This window comes from Lissotriton vulgaris, chromosome 2_1 (genome assembly GCF_964263255.1).
Source record: "Lissotriton vulgaris chromosome 2_1, aLisVul1.2, whole genome shotgun sequence".
Lineage (NCBI taxonomy): Eukaryota > Metazoa > Chordata > Amphibia > Caudata > Salamandridae > Lissotriton > Lissotriton vulgaris.
Window position 1 is genome coordinate 1,836,109,210 of NC_141687.1, and position 19,416 is coordinate 1,836,128,625.

Below are 19,416 nucleotides of genomic sequence, written 5' to 3' on the forward strand. Positions count from 1 at the left end.
TTACAAACACTTCTAGATGGAGGGTATCCATTTCTTGGCAGATCTTCTGAAACAGGGGGACTGGATGGTCCATTTGGATCTGAAGGACGCTTATCTGTCTGTTCCAATTTTTCCTCCACATCGGAGGTTCTTGCAGTTTCAATGGAGAGACCAATGGTACGAATATTTGGTCCTTCCTTTCGGTCTCTCGTCAGCTCCATGGTGCTTCACCAAGGTCTTGAAGCCGGTCGTGGCTTACCTCAGAGAGCAAGGGGTTCGCATGATCGTGCATCTGGACGACATGCTCATCATGGCTCAGACTCAGGACATGGCATTACAGCATCTACACATGACCATTGCTACGCTTCAAAATCTCGGATTCGTGATCAACTAATCCAAATCCGTTCTCTGTCCAACCCAAACTATAGATTTTCTGGGTTTTGTGATAGACTTTCGCCTGGCTCAACTGAGTCTTCCCCGGTCAAAGCTACGCGACATACAGAAGGAGTTAAGTGCCCTGTTGTCTGGGCAGATCATCTCCTTGAGGGCTATTGCCAGAGTAGTAGGTCTCCTGGCGTCATCCATTCAGGCAATATTCCCGGGTCCACTTCATTATCGGGCCCTTCAGAGACTGAAGATTCAGCACCTGCAGAAGGGTCTCTCTTACACGGACCTAGTTATTCTGTCTGTGAAGGTCCGTCAAGAGCTTCAGTGCTGGCTAGGCCACGTGGAGGCATGGAAGGTTCGAGCCATTTTCGGCTCCATACCGGAAATAGTCATCGAATCCAACGCCAGCCGTTGGGGCTGGTGTGCGCGCTGTGGAAATATTTCCACAGGAGGGCGTTGGTCCCTACAGGAGTTAGACCTTCACATAAATTGTTTAGAGCTTCTAGCCGGCTCATTTACGATCAAGACTCTGTCACCAAAGAAAGTGTCATGTTGCATCCTTCTCAGGATGGACAATGTTTCGGCAGTATACTACATAAACAAACTGGGGCGTACAAGATCCTCCATGTTAGTAGAAATAGCGAAGGATTTCTGGCACTATTGTCTAAGCCATCAGATATCGGTTGTAGCCGAGTACATCCCGGGTCAATCAAATGTGGTGGCGGATTGGTACTCACGCCACCTCAAGGATTACAGCGATTGGCAACTCCAACCACATGTGGTTCAATGGTTACAAATGATTTGGGGGTCTTGCCAGATCGACCTTTTTGCGTCCAGGTTGAATCGGCAGATGTCACAGTTCTACATCTGGAGACCGGATCCGTTGGCTCTGGCGACGGATGCGTTCACACAGGACTGGTCTCAGTCTCTGAATTATGCGTTTCCCCCATTCATATTGATCCCTCGAGTGTACTCACGGATAGTGCGTCAGAGAGCGGAGGTGATATTGGTGACTCCCCTTTGGAAGTTGCAACCTTGGTTTCCGAGTCTCCTGGAGGTGAGTTGCGACCTTCCCAGAAAGGTCCTGGAATCTCCGATGATGCTCCAGGGCCCTCATGCAGAGATGCATCTGATGGTACAGTCGGGGCATCTGTCTCTGATGGCCTGGAGACTTTCTGGAAACGTTAGCAGATGCCGGAGTTTCCGGAACAGGCTTCAGCCTTTATCGATCAGGCCTGGGACCCTTCTACCAGGAAGAGATATGCTTCTGCATGGAAATGCTGGGTTCGTTGGTTGGCTCATTTCAGAAAGTTAAAGCGCATATTAGCGTTTAGGCTCGCACTGCTACATTGAATCTAATTGTATTAAGCGGCGATTGTGCTACATTGTATCTATTTGCATTAAACGGCGATTGTGCTTAGAAGAATCTCTGTTTGAAGCTCCGGCTGTGCCCCACTTTCGATTTCATTTAGGCGGCCATTTCGACTTGTTTGGGGTTTCTCCCGTGTCTCCTCCCAGACCCCGCCTCCCAGCTGACCCTCCCACGCTCCGCCCCCTCCACCTTCCATTTATGGCCAATGCCTCCACGCGCTACGTACACGCCGAAGGTGCGCCAAAGGTAAGTCCGTCTACGCCCGTCCGCGCCTGGACCGCGCCCAACGCCAGACCCCCTGCCCCTCGCGCTGCCCAGCCCCCCCGCATTACCTACGATGCCGCCACCCTCCTAGCCCTTAACCCCGGTCGCGCCCCCAATTGCGTTCAAGCCGCTCCTGGACACACCCATGGACCTTTCTCCTGCTACTCCTGCAAATTCAGCGGCACCGACAACACCTCCGCTACGACTACACCACAGATTCCCGACCCCAACCACCTACAATGCATCCTTCTCAACACCCGCTCGGTCCACAGACACGCCATTGACCTATGGAATCTACTAGACACCATTTCTCCAGACATCGCCTTCCTAACGGAAACATGGATGAACGCTTTCTCCGCACCAGACATCACCATTGCCATCCCTGAAGACTATAAGATCACTCGCAAAGACCGTACCAGCCACACAGGAGGAGGAATCGCTATCGTCCATAAGAAATCTATCCGCATCTCAACCAGCTCTGACACCAACCTCGCCAACTCCGAACACCTTCACTTCCAGATCCACATCGACCCCAAAACCACACTCAGAGGCACTCTCCTCTACAGACCACCAGGACCCCGCGCAAAATTCAGTGAAGACATCACGGACTTCATCTCTCCACACGCGCCCCCCTCCAAAGACTATATTCTTCTGGGAGACCTCAACTTTCACCTTGAAAAGATAAACGACCACAACACCGCCACCCTCGTGGACAACCTCGCCAACCTCGGACTTAAACAACTAGTCACTTCCCCCACCCACATTGCAGGTCACACACTCGACCCCATCTTCACTTCCAGCAAACATGTCTCCTTCAGCCACACTACGGATCTCCTCTGGACCGACCACAGCTGCGTTCACTTCACCTACAACAAGCCGAAACCCATCAACCACTCCCAACCTACCCTGCAAAGAAACTGGAACAAAATCACCACGGACCAAATCTCCGCATCGCTCCTTCGAAACTCCCCAGCCCTCTCTTCTAACGCCAACAAAGCCGCCTCCAACCTCACCCTATGGTTATCCAACACCGCCGACACCTTAGCACCACTGAAAAAACGTCAAAGCAAACCTGGCAGCAAGAAGGCCTCATGGTTCAACGATGATCTTAAGAAATCCAAGAAACTATGCCGCTCCCTTGAAAAGGCCTGGAAAAAAGACCCATCCACCAGCACCAAGGACGCCTTCAAAAGCGCCACCCGCACTCACCACCAACTGATCCGAAAAGCCAAGAAAACAGCATTCAAGGATCGACTTGACAACAACGCCCACAACAGCAAGGAACTTTTCAACATCGTCAAGGAATTTTCCAACCCCTCGGCCAACTCCAACGACATCACCCCCTCTCAAACCCTCTGCGACTCCCTAGCCTCTTTTTTCCACAACAAGATTGCTGACATCCACAACAGCTTTGACAACCAACCCGGAAACCAACCCACCCTACCATCTGCTGACCATCTTCCCCCCGTAAACACCCTTAATGCCTGGAACCCAATCTCCACTGAGGAAACCATCCGCCTGATGAATTCCATCCATTCTGGATCCCCCACAGACCCATGCCCTCACCACATCTTCAACAAAGCAGACTCCATCATAGCACCGCACCTCCGAGACGTCATCAACTGCTCCTTCAACTCTGCTACCTTCCCAGAAGACTGGAAACACGCTGAACTCAACGCCCTTCTGAAAAAACCAACAGCAGACCCCACCGAACTCAAAAACTACCGCCCCATCTCGCTTCTTCCATTCCCGGCCAAAGTCATCGAGAAAGCCGTCAACAACCAGCTCGCCGCCTTCCTCGAAGTCAACAAATCCCTCGACCCCTCACAATCTGGCTTCCGAGCAAAACACAGCACTGAGACCGCCCTCATCGCAGCAACAGACGACATTCGAACTCTACTGGACAATGGAGACACAGTCGCCCTCATCCTCCTCGACCTCTCTGCAGCATTCGACACAGTCTGCCACAGCACCCTTCTACAACGCCTCAATAACATCGGAATCCAAGGAAAAGCACTTGAATGGATCACCTCGTTCCTCACCGGAAGAACCCAGAGAGTCCGCCTTCCTCCATTCAAGTCCGAGGCCTCTGAAGTCATCTGCGGCGTACCTCAAGGATCCTCACTCAGTCCCACCCTCTTCAACGTATACATGAGCCCCCTCGCGGCCATCGCCCGCCAACACAACCTCAACATCATCTCTTACGCGGATGACACTCAACTGATCCTTTCTCTCACCAAGGACCCCAGCACCGCCAAAACTAACCTACACGAAGGAATGAAAGAAGTCGCCGAATGGATGAAACAAAGCCGTCTGAAACTGAACTCAGACAAAACAGAAGTCCTCATCTTAGGTACATCCCCCTCTGCTTGGGACGACTCCTGGTAGCCGGAAGCCCTCGGAAAAGCACCCATCCCGACAGACCACGCACGGAACCTAGGCGTCATCCTGGATTCTTCACTCTCAATGAACAGACAAGTCAGCGCCGTATCCTCTTCCTGCTTTAACATTCTTCGCATGCTCAGAAAAACATTTCGCTGGATCCCCTCCGAAACAAGGAAAACAGTCACCCACGCTCTGGTCACGAGCCGACTGGACTACGGAAACACCCTCTACGCAGGTACCACCGCTAAACTCCAGAAGAAACTCCAACGAATCCAAAACGCCTCAGCCAGGCTCATATTAGACATCCCACGCAACGAACACATCTCTGGTCACCTTAAGGACCTCCACTGGCTACCCGTCAATAAGAGGATCACTTTCCGACTGCTTACCCACGCACACAAATCACTCTACGACATCGGACCAGATTGCCTCAACTCTCGACTGTCCTTCTACACCCCCTCCCGCCAACTTCGCTCTTCCAGCCAAGCCTTTGCCACTGTACCTCGCATCAACAAGACCACCATGGGAGGCAGATCCTTTTCATACCTGGCTGCTAAAACATGGAACTCACTCCCCGCTCACCTTCGCCTCACCCAGAACCACCTAGCGTTCAGAAAGCAGCTTAAAACGTGGATATTTGACAAATAATCCTCCTCCCCTTCCTAAGCGCCTTGAAACCCTCTGGGTATGTAGTGCGCTATACAAATTTTATGACTTGACTTGACTTGACTTGGAACAACACGTGGATCCCGTGGGGGCAGGACTTCCCTGTATTGTAAATTTCCTTTCCATGAAAGCTTCGGAGGGTTCAGCTTATCGTTCTGTTAACAATTTTCGTTCCTGCGATTTTGGCTGGTCATGCCCAGATTGATGGTAAACCCGTGGATATGCACCCACTTATTTGCAAACTTCTAAAAGGGATAAGAGTAGCGAATCCGCCCAAACCTAAATATACTTCACTATGGGATGTTTTTTTAGTTTTGTCGTTATTCAATAGTTGGCCCCAGAATGAGCAATTGTCCAGGAAACAACTTTCTGCCAAGCTAGCTATGTTGTTATGTCTTGCGGCTTGTCGACGGTCATCGGACATCCGGGCCTTGGATGTTTACTCCGGAAGGGGTTTCATTTACTATTACTGCCAGGACTAAGACAATGTCTAACAGTGTTGATTATCATGCTTTTCCAAGTAATGCAAAACTGTGTGTGGTGCAATGTCTTAAAGCTTACAAGTAGTGTACAAGGTCTTCTTGACCTGCAGGAGTTATACAGTTATTAATTGTTTTGCAAAAACCATTCAAACCTGTTACAGCGGCTACTATAGCCAGGTGGTTTAAATATGTTATACAAGAAGTGGGTATTGATACCCAAGTGTTTGGGGCGCATTCTGTTCGTGGCGCCATGGCCTCTAAGAGATTTATGTTAAGATGTACTGTGCAGGACATTATGCGTTCAGCAGATTGGTCCTCCGATTCAACTTTTAAACAGTTTTATTATAAACCGGTGGGTGATATTTCCTCTGTGGAATTTCAAGAGCATTAAACTAGCATAATACGAAGCTTCCGGTCCTGTAATAGAATGAAAAATGAGCTAGCTATCGCGCCATGAATTTTCAATTTTATTAAGGACACAGAGGCGAGGATTATCCCACCCGGTGGTATTACATGCATTGTAATGTTTCTTGCCCACCCATGATTATAGTTTTGTGGCAGATTTTACGGGCATTTTTTCTCTCATTCTTCCAGGTTCTGAGAAGATGGACTGAGTGTGTTTCCGGCTGAGGAATGCCTTCCAATTGTTGTTCTTCCATGTTGGAGGAGGTTTATGTTGGACTTCAGTTAATTATGGACTTATGTTCGAAGCAAAGAAAGAGGAGGATATCCGGTGTTGACCAGGTCTTATGGACTAATACAGGAAGTGATGTGTGTTTTGACTCATGGGAAATGTAGTTTGTTTTGACTACACCTAAGTTTTCATTGGCTGCTGTGTGTAGCATTTAAAAGAAAGAGAAGCATAATGCTTGCCTCCTTGTCCTTAATAGAATTGAAAATTCTTGGGGCGAAAGCTAGCTAATTTTTTATTCTTTCTGCCCTTGTTCAGCGCCCAGTGCGGCTTTCACCACTCGCACTCCCCTAAAGCTCTTCTTGAGGCAGGTACCAAGAGTGACAGTTTGCAGAGCACAGGCTTACATTGACTGTGCTGGACCGATGTTGCATGTGTTGCCAGACACTTCAGCGTGACCCTACACATGTTTGTGATACGCCACCCTTCTTTGAAACAACAAAGACGGCCATTTCCTCATCACACATTTCAAAAGCTGAAGCCTCATCCTAGATACGAATTTCATTTAAACAAAAAAGGTTATCGCGTGCTGAATAAATAGACAGCTAAACATTCGTGGCTTATTTCCCGGACTGCTCACAAAAGTAAAATAGGTTTAGACTTAATATTTTATTAGGATTTGCAAATATAAAAGTGTCTGACATTCTGGATAAAAAGCTTTGGGTTTTAACTCTCTTACTGTTTTTATGCAGGAATATGTGTTTTGATGAACTGTGAAGACATATGCATGCAATTAAAATGTAACACTATCATTAAGCTATGCAGTGCCATTAAAGATGCTTATTCCTCCTGAGGGACTGCTTCTGCGGCACACTTACCGCATATCCCGGGGCACAGAAGCACTTGCCGGACACCCCATCACAGTCGGCCCCGTTCTGGCAGGAGCAGATGCGGTGGCACCCTTCCCCATAGTACCCGGGGGAGCAGGTCTCATCACAGTACAGGCCGGACCAGCCCGCCCGACAGGTGCACTCTCCGGACAAGGGGTGGCAGCTGCAAGAGGAGAGAGAAAGGCATATGTACCGTGACAATAATAGACAACAATACAAGACCGTTCCCACCATGTCTGTGACAGTGGATCACTTAAGTTCCCCCAGGCATATCATGATTGTGTGACGAGTATTCTCTGCAAATTAGTGATTTTTCCCCAAGGTTTGTGAGGTTTATAAGTAGGTCTGAAGGAGTAAAGTCCACCTATACAAACCTTTTTCTTCTGCTAAAAACATGTCCTGCAAGTAAAGTTGAGCAAAAGTGACCAACTTGTTAAAACTGCAGTTGGGCAAAATGTTTGCCAGCTTTGGCCACAGTCAAGGGAGGTGTTTAAAACTTTCCCCACGGATCCCTCTGATCTCCATGTGCTCAGGGGTTCCCTGCTCTTGACCTTCTTGAGGAATCCCTTGCTGTTTACAGACTAGGCCGCGCCACTGCTAGGGTAAGGACGTTCAAGGACATTTGATTGCATACATATCAGAAAGACAGACAAGACGAAAGCGCCCGTGACACTACAGTCCCTATAACCTAACATGTTTTTGTTAGTTCTGTATGCCGCAGTGACTGCCGGGAATTCCCCCTGCCTCAGATATCTGTGTGCAAGATACTCCTCTGCTCATCAGCTGGAAAACATGTTCAAATAAAAATGGCAGATTTGTGATAAAAGTGTGCCTTTACGAGGGGGCATACGCCAAAAATGGTGGATATCCCGTCCTCCATAATTATAGTGCATGGCCATCAATACATTCTAAATAGCGTGGGTGGGAAAACTGCCAATCACTAACCCCCAGAGCTCTGGCATTTACACTAGAAAATTCATGGATAAACGTAATATGTGCCAGTAAAAATGTACCACTTATCTATAACTGCTGTGACTGGGGAGGGGCTTCAATGCGCCCTGCCCGAGCCTTGATATACATTTGATAACATACTGTCCCCAATGCACAGAAAACTAATTTTCTGCCACTTCCTGTGCATGCGCTGCTGCTCTGGGCTGCCAAAGGAAGCCACTTCTCTGTGTGTGTGTATATCCCAAACTATGCTATGGCTGCCTTGTATTCACTGCCTACCACAGGGATTGATGTCACTTCGAATTCCTACCATATCCCCATCCACAGCATGTGCAGACTAATTAAAAGTACACATCTGTGCACACACCAGGGCTCTCTGGGTCCCCTCACTTGCAAGTCCTGCCTTAACTCTAAGTCACAGTTCCCGGGTTTGAACACTGGAGAGAGGCTTTGGCACATTCGTCTCCCCCCGCATCCGTGTCCTCGGGCTGGCTTTTGGTGCCAGGTTCGCACAACATTCGCTGTGGCCTAGGGCTACATCATTAACCACGAATTAAAAACTGTAGAGGGAACACCGCCGGAGGGGACGGTCACCATGGCCTTTGTCATGCAGATTTTCCACTCACAACATTTTTGGATTCCCCCCCTTTGGGTGATATAAAACAAATTAATTATACTATATTATATTCTCTGTCTACAGATATTCTGGTTTTCCTTTCATGGAAGTTGCTATGGTCTCCTGAATTGTTGAAATTCGGCTCCATTTTTATGTTAAAATCCAACATGTAAGAGCAGACATGCCGCCGAATTTTGGCTGCAGTTCGGACCTCGGCTCACACCCACTCCAGGCGGTTTATCGGACTGATTCATAACACGGTCTAAAGCAGGCCCTTGCGGTAAGATAGCTCAGAGTACTAATGCACCACGCACTACAGAGATCGGAAGGCTGTATACTCTCACGCGCCTTGATAAACACCATCCCTCGATATCGGCATTGAGATGTTCTAAAGGTGCACTTAAAGTTTATCAATATATTCCACCGCTGTGCAAACTACGTCACTGGAGTCCACTCTGCAACAAGCTGTGACCTGAAAATCTCCGTCAGTACACAACACAATGAGGAGTACAACCGTCATCAGGGGCGACTCCACTGCAATGGCGGCGGAGCGTCGCCCCACTGGCGCAGAGCCAACAGCTAAAAAATAAAAGTAAATTACATTGTTTTATTTTTAAGCAGCTGGCTCAGCCAGCGTGTGCAGGGAGTGGCGGGGCCGCAGCATGGGAGGGGGGGAGGAGTGCTATGAGCATAGTGCCAATATCGGCCTCTAAACCCAACCCGCTAACAATAATTTCTTCAATAACGGACACCACACAAAGTTTTGTTGGAGAAAGTTGTTGCAGCTTTATTTGCATAAACAATATGCCAACACATTGGGTTAACTTACGGACGATCCAGGGTCAAGCCGCCCCTCGCGACCTGCCCACCTGATGAGCCATAAACCCAGTGGTAGTAACCGCGGGGGTGCTATCAATGTTGGGGGAAGGGCTATCTCCTCCCCCCCGGCGGACCTCTAGTCCACCCCTTACTCACGCTCCTCGCCCCGGGCTGGAGAAACCCCACAGAATCCTTGACTTGAGTGAAGCGTCTTTCCAGCCCGCTCAGGCCAATCCCCACGCTGCTTCCAGCATGAGAGCAGCGTGGGGATTGGACAGGACGTCTGTGACATGGTCCCAGTGTCTGCTGGGACAAGGAAGAACCAACACAAAGGCACAACGCGGGAGGCGGCTGGCAGCAGGTAATTTTAACTTTTTCACTTTTTAAATTATTTTTAAAAATCCTCCCGTACTCTCCATCCGGCGGCGCTCCCCGCACCCCCCCTCCCCCCCACCCCCGCTACACCACTTTTTCAATGTGGCGGCTGCCGCTGACCGTCATGATATGGAAGTCACAACCAACCTTTTTTTCTACCACATAAACCGTCACCGACAATTCATTTGTGTGGATGAATGGATATGTTAACATCGAATACCTCCACAAACTAAATTGTCTCAAAGCACTTGATGGTAGGAGGGTTTAATGCACATGATGGTAGGAGAGTTTAATGTACAAGGCATTGAAAATGTTTGAACTAGTTACTAATGGTGACATGGTTGTCTCCGGAAGGGATGGTCTTACTTAGGAGCAGCTGCTACTGAACAGGGGTTGTGGGGCAGGGGAATGGGGGGGGAATAACATTTTTTATAAAAAACTCACCTAGGTGCCACCGGCCTCCGCCTCTCCTCCGATGTCTTCTCCGCACCGCAACAGGAAACACACAGCCTCTCAGAATCCCATGGCCAATGAATGATTGGTCCAAGCGCAGGATGATTTGGCCGGTCCAAGAGGGCCGGCCAAACCGTCCTAAGCACTTCAGAGTGTGCCTAACACTCCCCTGGCCCATGCTCTGGCCAGCCCAGCCCCACCCACTCTGCACCTAAGCAGGAAGGAAAACTAAAATGATAATGACAGTAGTCATTATCATTTTAGTTTTTCTTTTTAAACTGCTCCCAGAGCAGTTGGGCAGCCGTCACTGCTAGTCTTACTGAAGTTTCCCATAGTCAGGGGCTGCTCACAGCAAACTGCCTCGTTACTTTCTAGCTGCAGAGTGTTCTCAGCATCAGGCCGAGGGATATTGATGGAAGATCCGTTTGAACTACAACAATTTTTGTACATTGTGCAAATTATGTGCCTGGATTTCCTGCTAATGACTCCTACACATATCCTTATACGAGAAGTGACACAGTAGTGATGCAGCCTTCTTTACTTTACTCTCTGAAATGAGAACTCTTCCCATTACGCTTGCTCTAGGTTTTTTCATCTTGTACCGCACAAGTAGCCTGTCTGGTTTCAGAGCTGATTTTGATAGCTTCCTATTTTCTTGGTTTTTGTCTGCTCATTTACCGTTGGTCTTTGTTTTGTTAGCATTTCAGGGCCAGCTTTTTGAATTGTTTTTGGCCACCACAAGTGTGGCAGGGTATACTCAGACATGAGTCCCTTGCTCACTGCACCACCAGGATTCAAGCAAGCCAGGCCGACGACGGCTGAAATGCCAGAAACCGGTCCCCGGAAGCTTGTCTCCTTTCCGGTGAAGAATTGGCTTGGTAGTTTGGTCTGCCCTGTTCCCATGAGGCACTGGGTCAGACTAATTTGCATATAGCCAGGTTCTGAACTGGGGTGATGCAGTGAGCTAAATAACGGTGATGGATCAAGCCCTGATCTCTTGACTGGGTAAGAGTGGTCTGCTTAATTCAGACACCCTGTTCATCACCACCCCCTTTTTGAATTGTTGGTGGTGCCTGGTGCGGCAATATTCTTTGGCGCCCCTCACTCAATGACCTCATTTGTCACAGATTCCCTCACTAGCCTCTCTCTCAAAGGCATTTAATTTGTTTTATGACACTGCTCATACCAGTGTAGCACTTTACGTCACACATAAACTATACAGAGACAATAAATCACACGTGTGTAAACCAATCTCTAGGAAGCGTTACATAAAACATTGATGAGTACAATATGTCATCCATACTAGTAGGCAGTATATTTTAAAAGTGTTTGGTCTGAAGAAGCACAAAGTTAGAATTTAACACATACGATAGTGGTTGGGGTTATCTTCGCTAATAAGAATGTATTTCTATCCAAACGAACCCTTTTTAGCAACATTAGGATAAACAAAGGCTGGGGATAAACATACTTTCGAACCTAGACCATGCAGTTTGCATGCAACTCTTCAACAACAGTTCATAGGTAATATATTAGGATTGCAGATTATGTACTGCAAGTAAAACAAGCATTTACAATGCAACGGTCTCGCCTTTGAAAAAGTTAGAGCTATTGGCATTGTAAATGACAATTTTTTTATTTATGTGTTGGTTTTGAAAACAGATAAATAAATGGCACTGTCATTTACAATGCCAATAGCTTAATCTCTCGCAAATGCAACACACAAACACACAGACCCACACACATACATACCTACAGAGCCACACGCAGAGCCACAGTCAAGTCAAGTCAAGTCAGAGAATTTATATAGCGCTCTACATACCCAGAGGGTCTCAAGGCGCTTGAGGAGGGGTGGGGAATTACTTGTCGAAAATCCACGTTTAAGTTGCTTTCTGAATGCTAGGTGGTTCTGGGTAATGCGAAGGTAAGTGGGAAGTGAGTTCCAGGTTTTAGCTGCCAGGTAGGAGAAGGATCTACCTCCCATGGTGGTTTTGTTGATGCGAGGTACAGTGGCAAGGGCTTGGTTGGATGATCGTAGCTGGCGGGAGGGGGTGTAGAAGGACAGTCGTGTGTTGAGGCATTCTGGTCCGATTTCGTAGAGTGCTTTGTGTGCGTGGGTTAGGAGCCGGAAAGTGATCCTCTTATTGACGGGAAGCCAGTGGAGGTTTTTCAGGTGGCTAGAGATATGTTCTTTACGCGGGATGTCTAATATGAGCCTGGCTGAGGCGTTTTGGATTCGTTGGAGTTTTTTCTGGAGTTTAGCGGTAGTACCGGCGTAGAGGGTGTTTCCATAGTCCAGTCGGCTCGTGACCAGAGCGTGGGTGACCGTTTTCCTAGTTTCGGTGGGGATCCAACGAAATGTTTTTTTGAGCATGCGAAGAATGTTGAAGCAGGATGAAGAGACGGCGTTGACTTGTCTGTTCATTGAAAGTGAGGAATCCAGGATGACGCCCAAGTTCCGTGCGTGGTCTGTCGGGATGGGTGCTTTTCCAAGGGCTTCTGGCCACCAAGAGTCGTCCCATGCAGAGGGGGAGGTACCTAAGATGAGGACTTCTGTTTTTTCTGAGTTCAGTTTTAGACAGCTGTGTTTCATCCATTCGGCTACTTCTTTCATTCCTTCGTGTAGGTTAGTTTTGGCGGTGCTAGGGTCGTTGGTGAGTGATAGGATCAGTTGAGTGTCATCCGCGTAGGAGATGATGTTGAGGTTGTGTTGGCGGGCGATGGCCGCGAGGGGGCTCATGTATACGTTGAAAAGGGTGGGGCTGAGTGAAGGTCCCTGTGGTACGCCGCAGATGACTTCAGTGGCCTCTGACTTGAATGGTGGAAGGCGGACTCTCTGGGTTCTTCCGGTGAGGAACGAGGTGATCTATTCTAGTGCTTTTCCTTGGATTCCGATGTTACTGAGGCGCTGTAGAAGGGTGCTATGGCAGACTGTGTCGAAGGCTGCGGAGAGGTCGAGGAGGATGAGGGCGACTGTGTCTCCATTGTCCAGCAGGGTTCGAATGTCGTCTGTTGCTGCGATGAGGGCGGTCTCAGTGCTGTGTTTTGCTCGGAAGCCGGACTGTGAGGGGTCGAGGGATTTGTTGGCTTCGAGGAAGGCGGCGAGCTGGTTGTTGACAGCTTTCTCGATGACTTTGGCCGGGAATGGAAGGAGCGAGATGGGGCGGTAGTTTTTGAGTTCGTTGGGGTCCGCTGTGGGTTTCTTCAGAAAGGCGCTGAGTTCAGCGTGTTTCCAGCTTTCCGGGAAGGTGGCGGAGTTGAAGGAGCAGTTGATGACATCTCGGAGGTGCGGTGCTATGATGGAGTCTGCTTTGTTGAAGATGTGGTGAGGGCATGGGTCTGTGGGGGATCCTGAGTGGATGGAGTTCATCAGGCGGATGGTGTCCTCAGTGGAGATTGGGTTCCAGTCATTAAGGATGTTCGAGGGGGGTGAAGGTCCAGCAGATGGTTGGATGGGTTGGTCTCCGGGTTGGTTGTCGAAGCTGTTGTGGATGTCTGCAATTTTGTTGTGGAAGAATGAGGCTAGGGAGTCGCAGAGGGCTTGAGAGGGGGTGATGTCGTTAGAGTTGGCCGAGGGATTGGTAAATTCCTTGACGATGTTGAAAAGTTCCTTGCTGTTGTGGGCGTTGTTATCTAGTCGGTTTTTGAAGGCGGTTTTCTTGGCCTTTCGGATCAGTTGGTGGTGTATGCGGGTGGCGTTTTTGAAGGCATCCTTGGTGCTGGTGGTTGGGCCTTTTTTCCAGGTCTTCTCAAGGGAGCGGCAGAGTTTCTTGGATTTCTTAAGATCATCGTTGAACCAGGAGGCCTTCTTGCTGCCAAGTTTGCTTTGTCGTTTTTTCAGTGGTGCTAGGATGTCCGCGCTGTTGGATAACCATAGGGTGAGGTTGGTGGCGGCTTGGTCGGGGTTTGAGGAGTGGGCTGGGGGCTTTAGAAGAAGCGATGAGGAGATCTGGTCGATGGTGATTTTGTTCCAGTTTCTTTGCAGAGTTGGTTGGGGGTGGTTGTTGGGTTTGGGCTTGTTGTAGGTAAAGTGAACGCAGCTGTGGTCAGTCCAGAGGAGAGCGGTAGTGTGGCTGAAGGAGACATGATTGCTGGAAGTGAAGATAGTGTCGAGTGTGTGACCTGCGATGTGGGTGGGGGAAGTGACCAGTTGTTTAAGTCCGAGGTTGGCGAGGTTGTCCAAAAGGGTGGTGGAGTTGTGGTCGTTGTTCTTTTCAAGGTGAAAATTGAGGTCTCCCAGAAGGATGTAATCTTTGGAGGGGAGCGCGTGTGGAGTGATGAAGTCCGTGATGTCCTCACTAAATTGTGCGCGGGGTCCTGGAGGTCTGTAAAGGAGGGTGCCTCTGAGTGTGGTCTTGGGGTCGATGAGGATCTGGAAGTGAAGGTGTTCAGAGTTGGCGAGATTGACGTCAGAGCTGGTAGAGATGTGGATGGATTTCTTATGGACCATAGCGATTCCTCCTCCTGTGTGGCCGGTACGGTCCTTGCGTATGATCTTATAATCTTCTGGGATGGCAATGTTGATGTCTGGGGCGGAAGAGGCGTTCATCCATGTTTCTGTTAGGAAGGCGACGTCCGGAGAGATGGTGTCTAGTAGATTCCATAGGTCAATAGCGTGTCTGTGGACCGATCGGGTGTTGAGCAAGATGCATTGTAGGTGGTTGGGGTCGGGAATCTGAGGTGTGATCGTAGCGGAGTTGTTGTCGGTGCCGATGAATTTGCAGGAGTAGCATGAGAAAGGTCCATGGGTGTGTCCAGGAGCGGCTTGGACGCAGATGGGGGAGCGGCCGGGGTTAAGGGCTAGGAGGGTGGTGGCATCGTAGGTAATGCGGGAGGGCTGGGCATTGCGAGGGCCAGGGGGTCTGGCGCTGGGCGCGGTCCAGGCGCGGACGGGCGTAGACGGGCTTACCTTTGGCGCACCTTCGGCGCGAATGGGGCACGGTCACTGCGCGTAAACGCTGCGCGCGGGAGCAGCTGTCATATATGGATAGTGGAGGGGGAGGGGCGAGGGCGGCTCAGCTGGGAGGCGGGGCGGGCTCAGGAAGCACAACAACAACAACAGGGACAAAATGGAGGGCGGAGCAGAGCAGGGCGCCGGGGGATATCGCGCAAACAAACCAACTACAATACAGAAATGGTACAAGCAAGCGAGGCAAACACAATTAACTTGCAGGTGAAACAAAACAATGGCACAGTTATATGCAATGCAGCACAGCTTCTACGATACCGCGTCTCGGCAGAGAGACAGGGGAGCGAACCACTCAGGGCAGGAGCGATGAGGGATCACAGCGCTACAAGGTCCGGGGGCGCCGTAAATAGGTAGTGGGAGGGCGGGCTCAGGAAGCACAACAACAACAACAGGGACAAAATGGAGGGGGGAGCAGAGCAGGGCGCCGGGGGATATCGCGCAAACAAACCAACTCCAATACAGAAATGGTACAAGCAAGCGAGGCAAACACAATTAACTTGCAGGCGAAACACATACACAGAGCCACATACACAGACACACACACAGCCCCTCCTCCCCCCGTCGGGACGCACCTGACAGGGCCAGCATGGACGGGAAGTCCTTGCAGTTTGAGATGCCAGTGGAGTCGGTGATGCAGGTCTTCCACAAGTTGGACCAGAAGGTGGCCATGGTGATGACCGTGCCATCGATGCTCGACACCTTCCAGTAGTTGGTGGGCAGCGTGGAGCAGACCAGCACCCAGCCTGACAGGGCCAGCAGGAAGGCCACGATCTCCCCCGCCGTGCTGGCCATAGTCAACGGCGAGGGTCACAGGGCACAGTTGTCAGAGCTGAGGGCACGGGTGAGGGCAGAGGGCACACGGGTAAGAGCTGAAGGCAGAGGGGTGAGAGCTGAGGGCATAGGTAAGAGCTGAGGGCACAGGAGTCAGAAGCGAGGGCCTAGGAAGAGCTGAGGGCACAGTGCAGGGTAAGAGCTGAGGGCAGAGCGATAAGAGGTGAGGGCACAGGGGTAAGAGCTGAGGGCACAGGGGTAAGAGCTGAGGGCACAGGGGTAAGAGCTGAGGGCACAGGGGTAAGAGCTGAGGGCACAGGTAAGAGCTGAGGGCACGGGTAAGAGCTAAGGGCACAGGTAAGAGTTGAGGGCAGTGGAGTAAGATTTGCGGGCACAGGTAAGAACTGAGGGCACAGCAGTAAGAGTTGCGGGCACAAGGGTAAGAGCTGAGGGCACAGGGTAAGAGCTGAGGGCACAGGAGTCAGTGAGGGCACAGGTAGGGGCAGAGGGCAGCGTGGTGAGGGCTGGAGGCCTGGGTTGAGGTCAGAGGGCACAGGTGCCAGAAGTGAGGGCCTAGGAAGAGCTGAGGGCAGAGGGGTAAGAGCTGAAGGCAGAGGGGTGAGAGCTGAGGGCATAGGTAAGAGCTGAGGGCACAGGAGTCAGAAGCGAGGGCCTAGGAAGAGCTGAGGGCACAGTGCAGGGTAAGAGCTGAGGGCAGAGCGATAAGAGGTGAGGGCACAGGGGTAAGAGCTGAGGGCACAGGGGTAAGAGCTGAGGGCACAGGGGTAAGAGCTGAGGGCACAGGGGTAAGAGCTGAGGGCACAGGGGTAAGAGCTAAGGGCACGGGTAAGAGCTAAGGGCACAGGTAAGAGTTGAGGGCAGTGGAGTAAGATTTGCGGGCACAGGTAAGAGCTGAGGGCACAGCAGTAAGAGTTGCGGGCACAAGGGTAAGAGCTGAGGGCACAGGGTAAGAGCTGAGGGCACAGGAGTCAGTGAGGGCACAGGTAGGGGCAGAGGGCAGCGTGGTGAGGGCTGGAGGCCTGGGTTGAGGTCAGAGGGCACAGGTGCCAGAAGTGAGGGCCTAGGAAGAGCTGAGGGCAGAGGGGTAAGAGCTGAGGTCAGAGGGGTAAGAGCTGAGAGTACAGGGGTAAGAAGTGAGTGAGGGCCCGGGGTGAGATCAGATTGCAGAGGATTCAGAGCTGAGGGCACCTGCAAGGGCAGAGAGCAACGCGGCTCGCAACTTTAAGGAATGCCTGGAACGATGGAGTCCCGCTCGGGGGACTCTAAATCAGAAACTGCCCAAGAGCCTCTCACGGGCTCTAAAACAATAATGCCCCAGGATGCTGTGGCGGAACGATGGAGCGGCCCTCTGCCCTCCGGGGCCGCTCTAGAACCACTGCTGGGCCCCCAGACGTCCACACTCACCGGGCTGCTTTGGCTGGGGCTCCTCGTCGTTCCGGCGCTGCTCCTCGAGGTGGCGGCTCCCTTCACTGGCTGCGGGGCACTCCCTTTACTCTGGGAGCCTCGCGCCTCTTGCAGCTGGACTTCTATTTCTCCTCTCACTCCCTGGGGCTCTCCCACACTCTTGGGAGCCCTGGGGGGGGGGGGGGGAAGTTGCGGCGGCAGTATATCTCTGGACACGGCAGCTTCCAGAGGAGGCGGGGTGGGCTCCTGGCCTCTTCCTGTGGTCCCACAGTCCCGCCCTCGGCCTGCCTGACTTCTGGTTTGGGCGCCGGGGACAAACGAGGGGTAGGCACCCTCTCTAATTTAAATATAAAGCGAGGTGGGCACTCGCTCGGGCAATAAAAAAAAAATCACAGCAAGGTCCCTGGCGGGGTGGGCACTCACCAGGGATTCCAAACTTGGCAATCAGCGAGGAAAATGCCGGGTGGGCACCAGCTACCAACAGATAGAGCACTCAAGGCGCTGAAGACAAGTACAGCGCTTCCAGGCACTTTAGAGAAGAAATAAAGCTCTCCCAGCGCTAAAGTCACAATAAAGCGCTTCCACGACCCGCCCGCCCCAGCTCCATGAAAAAATGGCGGCCGCAAACATCCTGAACAAAAAAAAAAGGAAACACCCACAATTGGCCACCTCTTCATGACGAAACAAAGGGGGTGGGGCTTTAAAAAAACACAGAAACACCCATGAATCTGCTCCAAGAATGAGTGACATTATTCTCTTCCAATGGCTAGCCTCCATTTATGGAGCTAGCCAATAGAAGAGAGAGGCGGGTTCAACCCCAGTAACAGTAAAACAAAATTTTTCGAGCTGCGCGAAACTGCTGCGCAGTGTACGCCAGTCGAGACCTAAAAAGGATTTCTGTGACAAAAACAGTATCCCACTAAGCTATCCACATAAATACAGTTCTGTGATCTGCATGTTACATGTTCTTTGTAGCAGGCATATTAATCCTGTGAAAGAAACTGCCCCTTAAAAATCTGCTCTCTCTCCAGCAGGGGCATTTATAACCAGCATTATCCTTACATTTTTATTGATGCCTGAAACCTGCTGGACATAGAAGGACTTCTGCAGCCGGTGCTTTTAAATTGATACGTTATTGATACAATGCCCCCCGAACTCAGCGCCAGGTGCGGCTGGGTGGGTTGCACCACCCTAAAGCTGGCCCTGGTTGCGAGGCCCCGGGAGTTATGTGCAGGCATCAGGAGTTTTGGCCTCTGTTTAGCTAGTTTGAACCTTCCAAATAATGCAGCTCTCTGATTTCAAAATACATATTGTAGCTTTACCATAGAGAGACTTGCAACCTGCCCATTGCTCACCATCGGTTAGCTTTACTGTCCCTCTCATTTGCTTGCTTCTTATTCGATTGCTTGCTTTGTCCATCTTGTCTGTCCCTCCCTTGAAGCATTACCAATTAATTTCTGTCTTACTGCTCACTTTATGGGAACAGCTTTTTCTTTTGCCTGTAGCATGTATCAAAAACACAACGAAAATCCCAGTCCAATTGATAAAAATAGAGAACATTTTAATAAGTAAAATGGCACCAAATTGGCAAAATCAAAAAAGGACTAGAGATATGAATTATTGAAAGATTAAAGAGAAAATAGCACCAAGAAGCACAAAGTAACAATTGTAGTCACTGCAGAACAGGATCTAGGTGCAGTTTGAGACCGCCTGCCATGGATCGCGGGGTCAGATACACCAAGTAGATTGGCCCCACTAGGACTTGGAAATAGTGAAGTTCAAAGAAGTTTATAAATCCCAATCTGAAATTGTACTTTGTTGTTTCTCTGAAGAAAAACCCTTCTCTTCATGTGACAAAGTATGACTCCCTGGAACTGCCTGTCGGATACATTTCATGGTTGGTCCTTCTGAAGTTCTGGTGCCCTGGAGCAAAAGTTTTGAAAAAGGTCCCAAGCTTCTTCTGGTGCCCAAACAACCACAGGAG

At 50.3% G+C, this 19,416-nt stretch overlaps 1 protein-coding gene across 2 annotated transcripts in view; it reads right to left on the reverse strand.

Annotated features, from left to right (window-relative positions):
• The window catches only part of MEGF11 (multiple EGF like domains 11), a 1,355,792-nt gene that overhangs the window by 596,717 nt on the left and 739,659 nt on the right, over positions 1 to 19,416 (reverse strand). For both annotated transcript variants that reach the window (XM_086957988.1, XM_086957987.1), the window contains exon 9: positions 7,045 to 7,219. In XM_086957988.1, coding sequence (XP_086814114.1) covers positions 7,045 to 7,219 — 175 coding nt within the window. The remainder of the gene's footprint in view (positions 1 to 7,044; positions 7,220 to 19,416) is intronic.